Consider the following 18480-nt stretch of genomic DNA (forward strand, 5'->3'; position numbering starts at 1 on the left):
TAATCAAGAAAATAAAGATAAAAGTACGTTTTTATCTTTGAATTCAAATTTCTGGGAAACTGAAAATTGATGATAGTTTTCTGCCGAAAAACTTTTTAAGTTTCATTCTTTACACACATACAACAATTAAGCCAAATCATCAGCATAGAACAATGTTTTTCTTTAAAGTATCAGCAATTTGCTCATAAAAGATAAAACAGGTGTGTGTGCTCTGTTTTAATGATATTAACCTTTTAAAATACTTTTACATCAATTTTTAACAGTCTAGCATGTTTTTTCCCATCTTTTTAGGCATTTTGACTGAAACAGTTTCTTTTTTTTTTTACATTTACATTTACAATACATTTAAAAAGACACACACAAAAAACTATTCCTCCTTTGTGCAAATAAGAGCCCATATTTGTGGCCTTGAATGACATAAGATAACATGGTTTTACTGATATAGAAATCAATGGAAAGCCCAATTCTGTATTTTGTGTTTCATTTGAGATCATAAAGTCTTAGCAAACAAACACTTAGCAAACAATTTTTGACTTGTCAGAAGATGAAAAACATAAAAAAACACAGGGCAAACATACTGTTTTAAACAGTCAAGATACTAAGTATCAAATAAAAATTATAAGAAATTAAAAAGGCAGCCACAAGAAAGGTAATAAATAAAAATAACACTTAAAATTAATGGGTAAAAAATAAAGTATAAAAACAAATTTCAATAGGTTTGCATGCAGTCTCTGTGTCTATTACAAAAACGTTTGTCCTAAATTTTGTATGCAGATGTTTTGTAAGCCAGTCTGATTTCAGGATTGATAAACAGCAACCCCATCCCAAATGTTAAGAATCAAAAACAAACTGAACATACTTTTCTCATTATCACAGAAGGCATCATTATTTACAATTAGGAATTTTGAATGTCTACCTAAATTGCAGGCAAAAAGGAAAAAGTGACCTGTAAATAAATATTTTCATGGTAATGTTGCAAATTTCTTACCAGATGTAGGATATTTTCATGCTCAACAAATCAGACTGTTGCTCAACAGCCTTAAGTTCAGGTTTAATCATATCACAATTCCAATTGAAAATTGTATTTAAAACCTGCTAAAATAATTTTACTAGAAAGAATGAAAATAGCTAAATATACATCACACGGCACAAGTCTCACTTTTACACTAACCTCTGCACTGAACTTTAAATGCAACCAGAAAGCCAAGAAAATGAAAGGGAAACTTGCTCAATTAAGTTTGGTTGTTTGCTTATTGTCTGGAAAATGATCTGGATCTGCAGTGTTAAGAAATTTCAACTCAGCCTCTCATTTAAACTTGAGGTCAAGCCAAATTGTATCCCAAGACATTTTATGTAAAAAACTGTAAAAATGGAATGTAAAAAAAATTGATGCAAAGTTTTTTTCCCTACACACTAAACATTGGGGCTGTTTGCCTGCAGTAACATTGTGAAAGAATCTTCTTGAATTTTATTCAGTTACCACTTTTCCATTTTAAAAAGTGGGAATTGTGAAAGAGAACATTTTTAAGGTTACAATAACCAAACAGCTGAATACTAAATTCATTATCGTTCTGACCTCGTCAAAAGCAAGACTTGTTCCCATATATTTAGGTTTCCGTCACATGCTTACAAACTCAGTACTGGATAGTGATACTGGTTTCAGCTTGCATTTTCACAAGGTTCTTTGTTGTCATTCTGGGCCCCATTTACATGTTTTTCTTTGACATCCAATCACATCAATAACTGAGGGGCAGAAATTGCTTTCTTCCTTCCTGTTATGATGCCTGTGTATTCATCCTGTGTTTATACCTTTATATTACATTTTCTCTATGTAAACACAGGACTTGAAGTTGCGTGCAGAAGTGCCACAGACTTCAGAAACTCCAAACTGTTTCCTTCGGTTGACTGTTTTGGATTTTCAAATGATGTTTGTAGCAAGGCTCTCAACATCTGTTCATAATTGACTCTAATTTGAGGATCTATTTACTCATAAAACACCTGTAATATCTCAAGCTGGTGAGTCAAAATTATTTTTAAATTGAGATGAAGGCAGTTGCTGACTGAATTCTTTTCTCTTTATACAGAGATTTTATAAATAGTAGATAAAAATAAAAAATAAAAATGGCGATAATCTATTCGATTCATAACATTTCCTTAAGTAAACTGATAAAAAATGTTTTTTGCTCCTCTATGAATATTTGTACTTTGTAACCGTAGTTTTGTGTTGGAAAACTATGTGATTGGGTGTAAAGAAAAAAAAAAGATTAGGAGTAAAGAAAATAATATCACTTGGTTTATGAGTGAATGTCAAAGAGGTGTTATCCCTCACATAATTTAATTTAAATTTAATTTTTAATCCCCAAATCCCTCAGAACATGTTTCAGCATCACCCAGTGTGGTACAACCAAAGAATTCATATCTAAAAGCTGCCAAACACTGATTTTTTTTCTAAAAGCAGTTTGACCTATATATTAACAAGCAGCTCGTCCAGAGACTGGTAATTATTGATAAATTATGTTTAGGAATGTATTTTTATTTTACTAAATGTATTTGTTTATTGCACTTTTGGATTTTTTTTAATGTAAAGATGAATATGAACTTTTGGTAAAAGCCAACATGGAAGTCATTTCATGTATCCAAACAGTATAAATAGCACAATTCTTTGTATTGTAATAATTGTACAAAAATACAGATATTTTCCCTCTATCCATAGCAAAATTATGTTGAGCATCTACAGTAGCCAAAATACTAAAATGTACACATTTGTGTATTCTTTTTTTTTTTTTTACATTGTTTTTCTATATCTTTTAGACTCAACAGTTTGCATAAAGTTTAAAATGAATGCATCTGAGTAGTTCTGCTGAGAAGCACAGTAGGTGCTGCCTTCTTTTCTGAAAACAGACTGTGTCCTGGTGTGTTCAAAACCGCTCCCCATGTTGCAGCTCCTGACTCCTCATGAATAGATGGTGATGACCTCCCGCCCTCCTCCTCTCACCAGCAGCACTCTCTCCAAACCTTCAGTCAACACTTCCAAAAACTCCATATCTGGGCAGCTTGTTAAGAAGAACTAAAAACACAAGTGCTCACACACTTCACGTTGACTGCAGTCACACCTGCATCCATGCGGATTTACATAGGCAAAAGATACAGTTTTCATTTCCATCTGCATTACGAGGTGGCCCTGGCATGTTGAGGAGCACTAATCGGGCATCATGGGATTTGTTGACAATCACTTCATTCAGCTTCACTGCTGTATGCATTCTTCGCACGTTGGACTGATCCCTGTGAAGCAGCAAGCATTAGTCTGACTGAAGAAACTCAGTTCATGAGTACTCAAATCATTAAAGTTTGTTTATAAAAAAATGACTCACGGTTTGAGGCTCATGAGTTCTCTGAAATTCTCTGGGGCATTGCTCCTGTTTTTCCTCTCAGCCTCACACTTTTCTCTGGTCCACGTCATCTGAACCTTGTCTAGGGGAACGTCGACCTCCTCTTCCTCGTCTGAGTACAGGCTGCCCATCCGCACCAGAGAGTGTCTGTCTTTAACCAGCTGTGCCTGCATGTGTCATCCAAATGTCAAAAAACTATTTTGTAAATATAGTTTGTGCTTATAATAGAGGAAACTCAAGCCACTAAACCCATAAATATGCCAAATATTGTAACATCTTTCCTCCTTGCCACTAAACACATAAATATGCCAAATACTGTGACCTCTTTCCTCCTTATGGTCATTAAAAACAATAAAAAGACAGATGAAATTGAGACTTGGAGCATACCTCTCTTTGTTTCTCTGCACTGGAGAGCCTCATTTGCCTCAACATCTGGGACCTCTGCTCCATCATTAATGTTCGCTCGTAAGTGTATGCAGAGATGTCACTGTCATGCTGAAATCCCATTGAACAAATGTTTAATGTACATATCAAATCCCAATAAAACATGTTTATTTAAGGAGGTCAGTGTGTAACAGCATGTAATCCATTTGATACAGGATTTTTATGTTTGAGGTTCTGTGAACAAATTTTTTCTTTATTTTTTTTTCATATTCAACTATAGTTTCTTGTTTTCCAATGGTCTCATCATGCTGCAGCACTCATGCATCTATCTTGCCAGAGGCAGAGTGTCTTTCATGCTGCAGCAGCAAGAACATCAGGTTTCATTTTTGATTACCTGGCAAATATGATTCATGTTTCCTCAAGAATTGCCAGGACAAGCGATTTAGCATTTAAAAACCCTTAAATAAAAGATCTATGGAGCAAGATGAGCTCTCACCATTTCAACAACCTCCACCTCAGCCTCTATTCTCAGCTGGTACAGAAACGTGGCCAGGTCTTTCTTCATCTGGATGCTGTTGTCGTCCATCTGGGCTACTGTGAAGATGCGCATTTTGCATTTCCTCCAGACCTAAAATAAAACATACGTGTGGGCTTCTTTTTACAGGACTATATATGATAATCTTTTATGAGCAGTCTCTTTTAGAACAATACGTTCTTACTGACTTTGTGTTGTTTGAGCAGGAAAGGCAACAGCATTAGCATCCCCCCGTCGTGTACGATCCACCACACATCAATGTTGCCATCTGTGAAGCGTTCATGGTTGCTCGGGTAGAAGGACACATTTTTAGGCACCATCAGAGCCAGATGTGCAGCTGTGGTGCAGCGGACTGTGTCTGGGAAAAATTAAAGTACATTAGCTTAAAAAAGATGCAACCAGGGGCAGTGTAGAGTGTATTTATCTATAAAATCTATAACAACAGTTTGGAGTGAGGCAATAAACAATGATTTGGGTGTTCAGCTAACATGTTGGAGGGTCAATAACACAATGGGACTCCTACTAATAAATGTCTTCCAGACTCGAGGGTCTTCACTCTGTCTCCAGCCGTAAGGCCAGCCCATCACCACAGTGTTGTGCTTCATCCCCCCCAGACCACAGGACTGGATCAGATGAACGATGCCCTCCCGCACCTTTGCTGCCACCACAACTTGGCAGAAACCTTTGACTCGCTCGATCTCCATCATGTTCTTTATGGCCTAGAATCATTAAGAGATACTGAACATTAATATATCTACAACACAAGGAAAAAGTAAACTATATTCTAAGTTTGGCATAGAAAGTAGCATCTGATTAAAATCATTACTGTAAAGCCGTTTGTTTTTTAATTAAGATGTATTAACATTTTTATCTCAAGTTAATCATGACAAATGTTTTAATTTATTTTTATTATTTTCAAAGAAATATAGCCTCAACTACCCATGTCTTTCTAATCTGATCAGAGTGACTCACCCTGTTTTATTTACTCCAGTTGCATGTTATCCATAACTGTGAAATAAATTAAATAACCTCTGCCAAAGAAAAATACAATGTATTGCTGTCAAGAGTAAGAGTCTCAGTGTCATTTTCTAAGTTACAAAGAGTGCTCATTGCTACAATCAGTTCAAGCACAGTCAGCAAAGCCATACAACAGTGAACAATGGTGCACACTGTGTGCTACTTTCTAGAATTTACCTGTTCAGCTGCCTGCATTTCCCCAAAGCTGTCCAGGAAATTTCCCTGAATGACGGAGCCTACAATGGTCAGACCTTTTCCTGCCTTCAGCTGGGAGGCAAAAGTGAGCATGCGGGGATATTTCACATGAAGGTCTTCATCGAGCTTTAGCAGCACTAGCAGCTGAGGTCTGTAGGGCAGAATTTTCATTGTCAGACAAACTGAATTGAAAAAACTGAGTTCATTCATAATGTTTTAATGTTTACTCATTTAAAAAGTAACACTGGTTTTTAGATTAAAGGGTCTGATAACAGGTGACATGCACAATAGAAGGTTTTTCACTTTTGCCTCTGTCGCTGAAAAAATATCTTCTTCACACATCTTCCATCTTTCTCATAGACCGCAATAACTGCTTGGTCCTTTTCTTCTGTTTTCTTATCAAAGTGACTCATCTGTTATTTCCTCTGCATTTAAAATACGTCATATTTGACGTCTGAAAAGAGTGTTTGTTGAAGACAGACAAACTAAACTTGGTACTTGGTGCTGTGTGCAGTGTGCCATCCTAACTTGCTGGTATTGCTTGGCATGTATGCTTTTAGAAGCAACCACACACGTTCTGAATTATCCATTCAAACAAATAGCATCTATTAGTGAGTTTATTTCTCCCATTTTTTAAGCTGATTAACTCTTAACAATTTTTTCATTTGGCAATTAGTGTAACCAGTTAGAAACCGAAAGGCAACCAGTATTATAGATTTATATTTTAACCCTCCTCAATGCCAAATTGCACATTTAACCATTATGCAAAAAAAAACAAAAAGTTAACAAAATATTGTGATTGTTTAAATGTTATTGGGTAATGGAGAGGAAAGTCTAAGGCTGCAGTTTTTTTTCTGTTTTTTTTTTTTTTTTTTCCGTAACTGAATCCAGATGTGTGAATATTTACTGCAAGACAGACTGGTTGCTTTATCAGCAGGAAGTGCCATGTGGAAGAGATCACAGGTCTTAAAGAGCCTAAAGATTGGTTCCAAAATGAAAAACACAAATGTAACTTTTCCATGGAGGAGACTTGTTTTTAACCTTTACTTGACATCCTTTGCTTTAAATATCTTTTTACTTTTAAATGAAACACAAATCAACACTGATGTTTTTGTAAGGTAATAGTGTCTTCTGCTGTTGTGGTTGTACCTCCAGTTCTTGGTGTGTGGGGGACCGGCTTCAAGTCTCAGTAGAGCATAGCGTGCAGCGCTAAGGGATAGTCCTCTTATACCGTCGCCCCATTCCTTCTCTGCTCTGATTATATAAGTGAATACAGTGTAGAAAAAGATAAAGGGAGTGATCACCCTTCATAAGTTTTGACTAGAGAGGCAAGCAGGTCAGAGGAACACATGTAACATCAACTTCATACATACCCCTGATATTCAATATACTTGTAGATCATCCCTGCGATGCCCATGGCTACAATGGCATAGTACCAAGAGGATATAAACATAAGTGCCAAGCACATGCTCATGCCAAGAAATGACAGAGCCCTGTGGATTTAAATGACCAAACAATGGCTTTGCGTCATACAAAATTATGAGGGTTCAAAAAATGTATGAGAAACAAACTAGATGCAAAAATGTGCACACAGTGTCCCAACTTCACTCACCAATGGTAATACTTGAACCGTGGCCTCCAGTTTGGAGTTCGTAAAAGAGTCTGAACTGCACAGGCTAAGTTCACAAAAAGATAGCACATCAGGAAGAACCTGTTGACAAAGTAAATAGGATCAATAACCTGCAGAAACTTTTAGCAAGGTAAAACACAGAACTGGTCCATATGTTGAACATTAGCATGATGAAAATATTTGAGAGTACAGAAGCGTACCTGTATGCAGACATCTAACTGATGAATGAGGGGGGACATTTGCTTTTTTTTTTAAGTATAACAAGACCCTTAAAGAAAAACAAAATAAAATAGGACCTTTTTCCAATATTTATCAGCTGTGTTTAACCAGTGCTTCTAAATAAACAGTAGAGCCTTAGGGCCAAAATGTTGTAGCGTGTCCTACCCGAGCACAACTTTGGTATGTAAATTGTCGAGGCCAAGAAATTACGCATTAAATATCTATTGATAGATGCTCTACTGCCAGAGACATGAACTCCCCCACAGCTGCAGGTCTTTCAACTAATGCAGGTTGTTTTAAAACTGAAGGAAAAAAGAAGTAATGGCCCCTATGCTTGTGGTTGACCGACATGTCAAAATCTGCTTGTGTGATGTAGTGAAAGCAGGGGGTTATCCAAGACACATAATAATGTTGATATATCTTTCCTGAGGAATGTGAAATAAGCTTACATGGAAAGGATCGGAGCTACCATGTCCAAAGATGCTATAAGTATTCCCAGCTCAGCTATGAGACCAGTCAGCAGCAATGCCCATGTTGGTTCTCCATTGGACTTTCCATGACCAACGACCTATCACACAAAAAAAAAGAAATCAATATTTTAATAAATCTCAAAAGGTGTCATTATAGTGCCGAGAATGTGTATTATACATGATGAAGCACTCTTTTGTATAAGTTGAAGTATTTTCCTAATCCTTCAGTAAAAACACTTTAAGAGGACTCAATCTTCTTTAATCCAATACAACAAATCAAAATACTTTTTTTGGGTCTTTAGTTCTCAGTGTTCTAAAATTATAAAATTTGCTTATAAGGAGACAAAGATTATATGTATTAAGTTGTGCATGCTTAAGAGATTACGCTTTCAGTGATTTCCCTTTCTTGTACATTAAGTAAAGCCAAATAAACCTGGCATGACAAATAATGAGTAAATTGTTCATCGTTTGGCAACCATCCAAGGTTTCTGGTGCACGTACGAAAGCATTCAGATAGTCTATAATTATTTTTTGTAAGAGGAAGATTTCAGGTCGGGTGTTGCTCACCCTAAGAAATGGAATGATGTTGTCTTTGGCAATAGCCTGTAAAAGTCTTGGGGCACCAGTGAGGGATTGCAGGCCTGCTCCAATAGTGGAGAAGAAGGATCCAATGACAATCACCCAGGGAGATGGCCAGGAGAGTGTCCCCACAACAAGGTTCTTTTTGACAGCGTCTCCAAATCTGTAAGTAATAGTGACTGAGTGAATCTGAACTTGGATTATCTTCTCCACCCATTATTTGCTATAAAAAAATGTGTCACACATCAACTTACTTGTCCCTCAGGACAACTCCTTCAATGCAGGAACCAAACAGAACCACAGAACTTAAATCTAAACACAATAGTTTAGGGATTTTCAGATAGCACAAATGGGGTACTTAGATTGTAAATTCATATTAATCTCATAAGTAAAAGCATATTTGCTGATAGAGAGGATACAAACAATTGTAGTAGTTGTTATAGCTAATATAGTTCCAACAGGAATGGACTTCTGAGCATCTCTGAGATCACCAGATCTGTTCGAGCCTGCCATGATACCTGCAGAAACAAGGAAGCATGCCAATCAAACGCATGCGTCAATGAGAGGGAGAGAAAAAAAGAGACACAATGCCTCCTAGTGGCTGTGGTGAATAACTCTTTTTCCAACACTTATTACACCCAACTTAAAGCACTGATGTGCTTTTACAGAATGTGAAAATCACAAAATACAATTACCCCCCCCCCCCCCCCACACACACACACAGTATTTTAAAGGTGAAGTTGCATTACCTGTGGCAGATGGAAAGAAGATTCCCACCAGAAGAGTGAAGGATGTGGTGATGTCCACCGAAACATAATTGACAAAGTTCTCAATGGAACTGTGTGCATCCACTGACTGAAGGCCCGCCTTCTCCAAAATCTCCCCTTTTTGTAGGTAGTTGCCCCACATGTTATCTATAATGCAAAACAAATATTAAAACAGGTAACGTTTTAATTTGGGGGGGAAAAAAATTATTTTTTTTCCAAAATAAAAAAAAACACTTTTTTTTATTAGGAAATGCAGTTTCTCATTGATATTTTTCTTTTCTTTATTCTAACTGTTTAAATCAGCAAGCTTTATATTCAGATCTGAAGACGGAATACAGCATGTTATCAACCGAGAGGATTCCTTTCCTGACACAAATGAAAGTTATGAATATTTTCCAACATGTCTCTTCTTGAATGATCTAAATAGGTACATCTTTAAAAAATGGAGAAATTTCAAAAGGTCAGGTAGTTAATCAATGTCGTCAAAAACATGAAAATATTAGATTAGCAGTAATGCACTTTGTATGAAACAGACAAACAGTAAATTCATAATTGTGTTCAAGTTCATTTACTAAATCCTTACAAAACCCCATTTGAGAGATTGCATTACAAATAACTTGAAATGTTGCCTTTATGGTAAGAAAAAGTGTAATTTTACCAAACAACATACGCAATCTCCATTGTTTAGAATCTTGGACATCCTTACCACTGATAATTCCACTTGCTAGTCCAGGAATGCCCTGAATCTCTGTCACATTGTTGTGGAGAAAGTAGTCATCACAATGAGTGCTGCTCATGTTCCCTGGCAGGCAGAATCTGTTCCACAGCTGGCTGAGCTCTGTAATGTTCCCGCTCATTACAGTTTTAGCACACACATCGAAGCCATCAAGCTTCAGAGTCCTGTTACCCAACATGCAGATCCTGCGGAAATAATGGCCAAGTTATTACTGTCTCAGTTACCATTAGCACTTCCATTAACGTCATCATAATCATAATGATACAGCTCTTATTTATTACCGTGGCCTATATTTATTTTTAAGTTGTTTCCTCAAATTGTCACTGACTGTCTCAGAATGATTTACAGCTTAAAAACAAGTTGAAATCGTCCCGAAGGCTGCTAATTAGTTGCAGATGGGAAATAGAATTAAAAGAGCGTGGCCTAAGAAACATAAAAGGAAAAACAATAACATGGAACAGTGTGAAAGGGGCTAAAAAACCAAATCATCATAAATCACATGACATGATTGTGCCGACATATGTTTTATAATTTTTTTTAAATTAACTGTTTATTTATAGCTACTTACGGAAAATCTGGTGGGTGAGTGACGGATTTAATTGCGCCAGCGTAGATGGAGACAATAGAGATAATGACACAGGCCAGAAAAAGAGAAGCCAGCTTGTTGACATATTTGACTCCCACAAAAACTACAACAGCCATCAGGCTGAGGCACAGGGAGCCGTAGACCCGCATGTTGTTCAGCAGGGCGCTGTCACTGCGGAGGGGATCTGTAGCATGAAATATGGCTGCCTGAGGGACCAGATATTTCTAAAAGGAAGATAATCACAGCAAGTAGGTTAATGCATTTCCACTCCATTTACAAACTCACATCACAATAGATGAAAGACAGCATAAAACAGATGCATGTGCATCTCATGATATTATTAATTACCATTATTCAAACATCTATTTAAAAAATATATTGCTGGGTACATTGTAGCTAAATGGAAGGTAAACTAATGGGGGCAGTAGAACTTCCCCTGGACATAGGGTGGGGCCTGATCAGCCTCAGTCAGGTTGTCTTGAGGGTTTTAGGACTCAAAACACCAAGTGACTCCAGGAAACAACTCTGATGATGTGGCCAAGATAGTTCAAACTGAGCGCTACCATGGGAGGCTGTAGGTTTGTATCCCATCAATGGATTTGGAAGGTATTCAAATTCAAGCCACAAAGGGATTTATAAATTAGCACCAGGCTGTTCCAGTAGTTCAGCCTACAGAAGATAAAGGCATGCATTTGCTTCTTCAAATCGTTTCTGAACATCTGGAGATTTGAGTCTTGCAATTTGATTAAAATAGTAAAAAACCTGATTTAGTTGTGGCCTTAATATAAACACTGAATCACTAATAGGCCTTAGTCTGTCATGAAAATTAAAAATGGCCCTGTAACTGTTAAACAAGAAAGGATGCAGGCTGTTTTTCTTCACAAGGGTTTAACAATTGCAGTTTTAAGTGACGGTTCAAAAAATCAATTTCAGACTGTTGAGGAAATTGCTTTGCAAAGTGTCCAAATAGCAGGATGAAGTGTTTATTCAGAATAGCATGCCCTCAAGTGTTTTAGCACTGATTTGAGTCAATTCTCAACCTTTCAACCTGCCAGGCTGTCACTAAAGCCTGGTTACCTTATTGGTGATGGATTGCTGTATTGCTGTTCCCATTAATTGCATATTTCTGTTGAAAAGGGATGCAAGCTCATTGAACTTGCTTTGAGATACGAAATAAGCAGCTAATTTAGTAATAGCTGTCGTTCAACAGAAGCAAACAAAACACTAGAAGAATTTATGTTGCTCCAGATAAGATCCACAAAAAAGGCTTTCCCAGTCTTTTTCGGCTCTGATTTCTAACTGCAAAGATCGTCTTTCTACTCATTCGATTAATGAGACATTCCTTTTGCGATACTCCAGACAGAACGTTGGCATTAAACAAACAAACCCTAATTTGTTTAGGCACACTCCATCTGGCTTCTGTCCCAGTAAAGGTAAAAAGTACTAAAAAGGGGCAGCGTTAGAGTATTGCGTTCCACTGAAAGCCATCTACTTTAGAGCCCACAACCTGTGGAAACCACAGGATCACTGATAAACACCTCAGTGTTCAGTGAGCAAAGGGGCTCCAGAAGATCAGTAGTTTGAGGACGCTCTCTGTCAAACTTTCCTTTGCCAAACTTCCACTGCTGTACACGTCCATACCCAGCAGTTGACGAGGATCTCTGCTTTGAGCATAAAGCAGGCCAGCCGGTAGCTTTCAAAATGTCAGGATATGGGGCTCCAGTCATTCCTTCAGCTTTGACCAAGAGCTTTCCAAGGTGCACACACTTACTTGTGGCATGAAACCCTCTTGTCTCCTCTTAGTAACTCATGCATTTGTTAAGGGGGAGAGTCTGTGTCCTCACATTGGTTGCCGGGCAGGGGGCTGTCATTCGGACACAGTCCCTTATGCTTCCCAATTTCCCTCAAATCAATCAATTTTTGATTCCAGAGTCGTGACCTTCTAGGGAGGTCAACTGGAAAAAAGTGAGACATTGTGCTGAGAAAGAAAGTCAGACGATCTCTAGAAAGTTTTTCTTTTAAAGATTAGGAGAAAAAAATAATTAAACAGAGATCCACAACTCTTTGAGTAAATATTTTAGTCCATCTGCAATTGGATAGGAAAAAGTGAAAGACAAAAGCAGTAACAGGATGAGAAGCAAGCAGAGATTCTTCTGCACTCTTCAGAAGCTAGATTAAGGAAATAGCAACATGCATAGACAAGTCAGAATTTCTTTCTTTTTTTTCCCAAGAAACTGGAACATTCTCCCAGTGTCCTGTATGTTTTTCATAGATAGAAGTTGAGAATTGTTCATGATTTTATTTTAAGTAGGCAGCACTGCATTGCCTATTTTGATTAGAAGGCCACTCCAATTCCCTGATTCTTTTGCAACTGTGCTATTCATAAAGGTATTGGCCATCAACCCTTTTTCTCTTCTAACAATTTCTATAATTCATTCACATGATAGTTTTTCCCTGACTTCATTGAAGCAAAAATATTTTTCAGAGAATATATTTTCTGTTTAGGGGTTTGACACTGTAATCCCTTTGCAAAAACACATTTTATACTTTCATTGAAATCCCAATAGAACTGTTTATTTCGCACACAACATTGAAATTGACACAAACGTAAGAAAAGGCAAAAAAATCATAAAAATATAAACAAAGAAGACTTACCAAAAAAATTTCAATGGCTCCCAATATGTACATGGCAGAAGCAAAAGTAGTGCCCAAGTAAAAGCAGAGCCCTACGGCTCCTCCAAACTCAGGGCCAAGAGAGCGGGAGATCATGAAGTACGCCCCTCCAGCTATAAAACACCAAACGGATTTTACCATATGTAGTGAAAACGGTTGGCTACAGAAAGAAGACCTTGCAAAATTAGATCTTTCTTCTATACGTTGTTGTGGTCAGAGTTTTAAAAACTAATTTAAACCAGTGATGCTTTTTAGGCTTTGTGCAAAAATAAGAATATATTACAGCAGAGATGCAAGATCAGTTCAGAGAAAATAAAATGACATCTAAATATTACCTGGAACGACACCATTTGTAGCAATCGCACTCATCGATATGGCTGTCAGCATGGTCTGTCAAAGAAAAGAGAAAACATATTAAACCTGAGGAGAAATCTGTGAACACATCTAACATGACGACCTGGGAGTGAAAAGATGATGTTTACTCATCACGGAAATGACAACTGAAAAAGCTCACATCTCACATCTGCTCACATCTATAATATAATTGTACGTGTTTAGCATATGTAGCTTCAAAGTAGGTTTTGTTCAAAAGGAAACGGCTTGCAGTATTGCTGTGTGCGTGTCTGTGCAGCATGTGTGGGCATACTAACACATGAACAGCACATGATCACGATCAGGAGGGACTGGATGATTCCAGCCATTCCCACAATCCATGTCAGACGGAGGAACAGAATGACACCAAAGATGTTCTGTAGGCATGGCAGGTAGACTCCCATCAGGGTGCCCATGTTGGGGGACTGACAGAGAGAGGAAATGACAAAGAGTGGTCTATTTGGCATGACATTTCAGGAAACAAGTGCAGAGATCATTAGTATTGATTGATGTACTTTGTAAAGGTCATTCAATTGTTATCAGCACTTTGTGTGTTTCAAGGTTCTGCATGGGCACGGTCTAACAGCAGAGTTTCCGAAGTCATAAACAATCCGTCAACGAGCCTTAATAACTTGGATGAGGAGGCAGGACCAGAGCCAACACTGAAGTATAATATTTCCAAATCTCAAATGACTGAGTGTACATATTATGAAAACTGCGAGCTCCCCCTCTGCTGACCTTGGGCGTCTTCTGCCGTGAGGCATCGGCGCTCTCCTCTTCTTCGTGTTCTTTGGCCCCCTGCGTTATACTGGTATAGTTGACCAATCGGCTGAGTAGGGAGGACACTTTAGGACGGATGTCCAACTCCTCCTAAAATGAAAGTCAGGAGGATGTAACGTCCAGGTGGATTAGGTGTCATGTCAATCAGAAATTTCTGAAAATGGAAAAAAAAGAAAAACAGACCTCGAACAAAGCCAGGTTCCTGTCATAGTAGTCATTTCTTTTTCCTGCAGCATCAGCACTGCTGAGAAATGGACTGTCTTCTTTATGATTGCCATGTCCTATTTTATGGAAAAGAAACATACAGTTATTAATGGAAATTATTTTAAAATATTTACTATTTATAAAAATATGAGAACATGATTTTGTACAAAGAGTTTCATTTACGTTTTTCCAGTAAAAGGGTTTGTTCCTTTTAAACGTATTTGTTAAAACTTGAATCAGATTATTTTGTTTAACAGAAACATTTTAAACAGAACACTATAGAAAAAGTGTGGAATGTAAATGAACATTATAATAAAGGGCTGCTCATTCCCTGCTCTGGCCTGAGTATTTCAAGACAGAAAAACAAATTCCACTGTTTACAACGCCTCCTTTCCAGCTTTTAAATGTCACAATTATAATTGAAAGATTTTAACAGTTCCCACATTGCAGAAAAATCCAGTGATATACCAAACAAAGGCCAAATGCAGCACAGAATGACAAAGCCAAGTTGAGGTGATAAACAGGCATGCAATTCGATTTCACTCTCATTTATTTCCGCTTTTGAGGAAAGAATCAAACAGAGATTAGCACAGCTCCCAGGGCAATTATTGTACTCAAACTTTATCACACACTCACATTCGCAAGCAGGCAAACATCTCATTACCAAGAAATTACCTAACCTCGAGTTATTAGAGCATGTGAACTTCAACAGCCGCATTCTCAAATCTAAATTAATCTCGCAACAAGAAGCCAGACAATTTACCAAGTGAGCATGAAATAAAACAATAACTCTCCACTGCACTGAATGACCTTGACTGTAGTTTTCTGCTCACCTGTGTTCTGTGTCTCACTGCTGCTAATAATGCTGTAGGGAAGCATGGTTACGAGCTGTGCAGAGTCTGCAGGAGAGTGTTCTGTGCTCCAGTCAGGGGAATTGTCAATTACAATCCAGGACACCCAGTCACCCGGGGTGAGCACTCATTCAGGGGTCCGATCTAACACATGGTGCACAGAGAGGGGGCAGTGATGTAGTGGATAGGAGTAAGCTGTTGTTATCCACTCTCACTCAGGTAAATGCCCGTTTATCCATACATTGAGCAATAAAATGGGCATTCATTATAAAATGGAACAGATGCATTTTTTTTTTGTTTTCTTTGTTTTGAGAGAAAGGAGTGGTTTTTCTATAGCTGCACATATATGTGGGTCACAAATGCCTAACTAATAATAGGTTGCAATTTTAATAAAAAATTAAGATGTTTTTCATCCATAGTAAAGAAGCATTTTAAAAACTAAAAGTATATAAAAATGTAATATAACTATTAAAAATGATAAAATCTTAAAAAATATGGAATATGAAAAGTGTTATTCATTCTGACTTTGTTTAGGTTTTTTTTCTCCTGTATTTTCTTAATGTACAAGAAAATTGAAGTGAATTTAATCTTTCTTTAAGGCCCACATTTACAATATAACTGTCATTTTAATCTGTTTCCTACATTTTAGCAGACCACAATGACATTGACTTTGTATTTAAAATCTAAGAAAGGGAAAAATGTTTTTAATCAATTTTTAAAATCTATAACTATTTAAAAGTAAAAGTACATTTAGGACCCATCTATCTCACTGCAAACACCAAGAACAGCATCACCACACTGCCCTCTAGTGCTACTTTCATGTGATAACAAAAATTCATCCATCTTTACCCGACTTGGGTCACATCTGATCCAGCTGCCATTTGTAAGGTATGGATCAACAGCTATATACATAACTCAAACTTATCTCTGCTATCATTGGCCAAAGCAGGCTAAACCCTGGATAAGGGACAGCTAAAGTGATGTGATGTGTCAATGCAGAGAGGCACTTATTTCTTTTACGGAAAGGAAACCACATGACAAAAATGCTTTAACATGATGCAATAAAAAGTTTAACCCTTGTGCTAGCCTAGGCACTTTAACATTGGGAGTTGGGTCATCTAGACCCACTAGACAGCGCGCTGAACCCTTTTTCTTCAATGATTTGTGATCTTCACTGGTGTCCATGGATTACATGAAATCTTTCCACATTTATCTGCCTTTATCATGGTAGGGAGAACACGTCAATGCAAGGGTGGGGTCATCTAAGATAGCACAAGGGTTACAGCTTTCCTGATGAGGGCTTCTGTTCATTCAATGCTGCCCTGCAAAGCCATGCTGCACAGCACATGACATCTCTGCTGATTTAACCAAGGGCTAAGAAGACAGCAGGGGTGTGCTGTTAATGACCTCACATTAAATGTGGAATTGGACAGATTAAAGCTTAATTGGCAGGTTGTGAAGGCAGATAGGAGTCATGCTGCGTACACACAACAGCAGGTTTTACAGGAGCGTGCAGTGACAAGTCACCTGAGCCCCCGCAAAAAGGGCTAACTGCCATTTCTACAGGATCAAGCAGGGAAAGATTTGCGTGCCAAACCATTTTTTTAACCTTTAGATTTTTTTTACAGGAGTGTTTTCAATAATCTGCTGAGTTTAATTTAAAAAGTGTTTTTCTATTGAAACAATCTCAGAATTTAGGTCGTATAAAACATCTCTTGATGTTGGCTTATTTAAATAGAACCATTCAAGCCCTTCATTCATTCATCTCCTAAACATGTTTTGTCCCTTTCGAGGTCACGGTGCTGCTGGAGTCCATCCCGGCCACTTGAAGGCGAAGGCAGGGGACATTCTGGACAGGTCGCCAGTCTGTTGCAGGGCCACAAATCCCACACCCATGTACGATCACATTCACAGAGTAAACAATTAACCTATGGAGTACGTTTTTGGATGGTGGGGGGAGGCCGGTGTCACACGCATGCACGGGGAGAACATGCAGACTCCACATGGTTTCCCTGTTGGTGTTCTGTTCTGGGTCCTGACTTGAGACAGGGGCCTTCTTGCTGTGAGGCAAGGGCGCTAACCACTGTGCCACTCTGCAGCCCCCACAATTCAAGCCATTTGAAACTAAATTATAGCTTTTTATATGAAGCAGATACAAACATAGGAGCATTTCCGACTGACATAACTGTTGTAAAGTGATGTCAAAATGATAAAGCCTTTGGTAGTAGTTGCTAGAATCTTCTTTTCTTCAAATTGTCTATACACTTAAAATATGAGAGAAATGCAACATTTAAAACAGATTATAAAACAATATCATTGTTGGTTAGCCTCTTAAGATTACAACATAAATCCTCTTTGCTAAACTGCCTGTTTAAGAAACATTTAGGACTTAATCTGGGAGGCAAAGACGTCAAAGTTCACTGCCCTGTGTGATGAGGATTTAATACTAATTACATTATTTGTGATTGTATATGACTGTTTTAGAACACTGATGTGGTAACTGGAACCAGCCACACTTGTGGGGTGTGTAAAGATAACAATTAAAGATAGATTAAGGTTAGGCTAAAACTTTCCATTATTTGCTACTTTATTACTATTAGAGGGGTTTTAGTGTCAACGTGACCCCTGGATCATTTGCCCCAGGTAGAGATTCCAAAATTAATTTAAGGCAAACTGTGATTCTAAATACAAATACAATCCATGTAAAAGAAGGAATCAAAAAATGGACCTGTAACTTCTTTGTTTAGTGGTCTGAACTATGCTAGAAATTGTAGATGCCATATTTATTTAATTCTGACAGTTTTGCCACTTTTGGGAAATGAAGCATCAAACAAGGTGGCTCACTTTCAGCCAGCCACTAGACAGTTGTACATGGGCTCAGCAGGCTCTTTAACAGGCTCTCACACATGTCTGTGCTCTGGAACCAATCTGTACAGAAAGGAGTTATTTTAGCGAGTGAGACGCACAGAACTTGGTTAGCCTGTGGGAGCTTGGAGACGCGTCACTCGTACAGGCAAGCCCAACGAAGACAGAACAGATGCAAGGTTAAAAACAAGCTTGAGCAAAGACACGGCGAAAAAGATTAAAGCAAAC

The 18480-nt window shown here is 37.8% G+C and overlaps 1 protein-coding gene across 2 annotated transcripts in view; it reads right to left on the reverse strand.

The window, feature by feature from the left end:
* Positions 1-203: 203 nt before the first annotated feature.
* Positions 204-18480, reverse strand: part of slc12a4 (solute carrier family 12 member 4) — a 39854-nt gene continuing 21577 nt past the window's right edge. The window contains exons 1-24 of one of the 2 annotated variants that reach the window (XM_023953636.2): positions 15370-15497; positions 14516-14613; positions 14291-14422; positions 13831-13977; positions 13516-13570; positions 13163-13293; positions 10490-10731; positions 9892-10106; positions 9168-9332; positions 8838-8936; positions 8673-8730; positions 8407-8581; positions 7819-7937; positions 7133-7231; positions 6894-7013; positions 6670-6774; positions 5503-5671; positions 4832-5027; positions 4497-4666; positions 4270-4401; positions 3777-3884; positions 3372-3556; positions 3149-3282; positions 204-3045 (exon numbers count right to left, since the gene is read on the reverse strand). In XM_023953636.2, the coding sequence (XP_023809404.1) occupies positions 2954-3045; positions 3149-3282; positions 3372-3556; positions 3777-3884; positions 4270-4401; positions 4497-4666; positions 4832-5027; positions 5503-5671; positions 6670-6774; positions 6894-7013; positions 7133-7231; positions 7819-7937; positions 8407-8581; positions 8673-8730; positions 8838-8936; positions 9168-9332; positions 9892-10106; positions 10490-10731; positions 13163-13293; positions 13516-13570; positions 13831-13977; positions 14291-14422; positions 14516-14613; positions 15370-15415 (3192 nt within the window). In that variant the 5' untranslated portion in view covers positions 15416-15497 and the 3' untranslated portion in view covers positions 204-2953. Of the gene's footprint in view, positions 3046-3148; positions 3283-3371; positions 3557-3776; positions 3885-4269; positions 4402-4496; positions 4667-4831; positions 5028-5502; positions 5672-6669; positions 6775-6893; positions 7014-7132; positions 7232-7818; positions 7938-8406; positions 8582-8672; positions 8731-8837; positions 8937-9167; positions 9333-9891; positions 10107-10489; positions 10732-13162; positions 13294-13515; positions 13571-13830; positions 13978-14290; positions 14423-14515; positions 14614-15369; positions 15498-18480 lie in introns of those variants that run through there. The other variant, XM_004067309.5, reaches the window with a different exon arrangement.

The sequence above is a fragment of the Oryzias latipes genome, chromosome 3, assembly GCF_053564925.1.
Source record: "Oryzias latipes strain Hd-rR chromosome 3, Olatipes_Hd-rR_3.1".
Taxonomy (NCBI): domain Eukaryota; kingdom Metazoa; phylum Chordata; class Actinopteri; order Beloniformes; family Adrianichthyidae; genus Oryzias; species Oryzias latipes.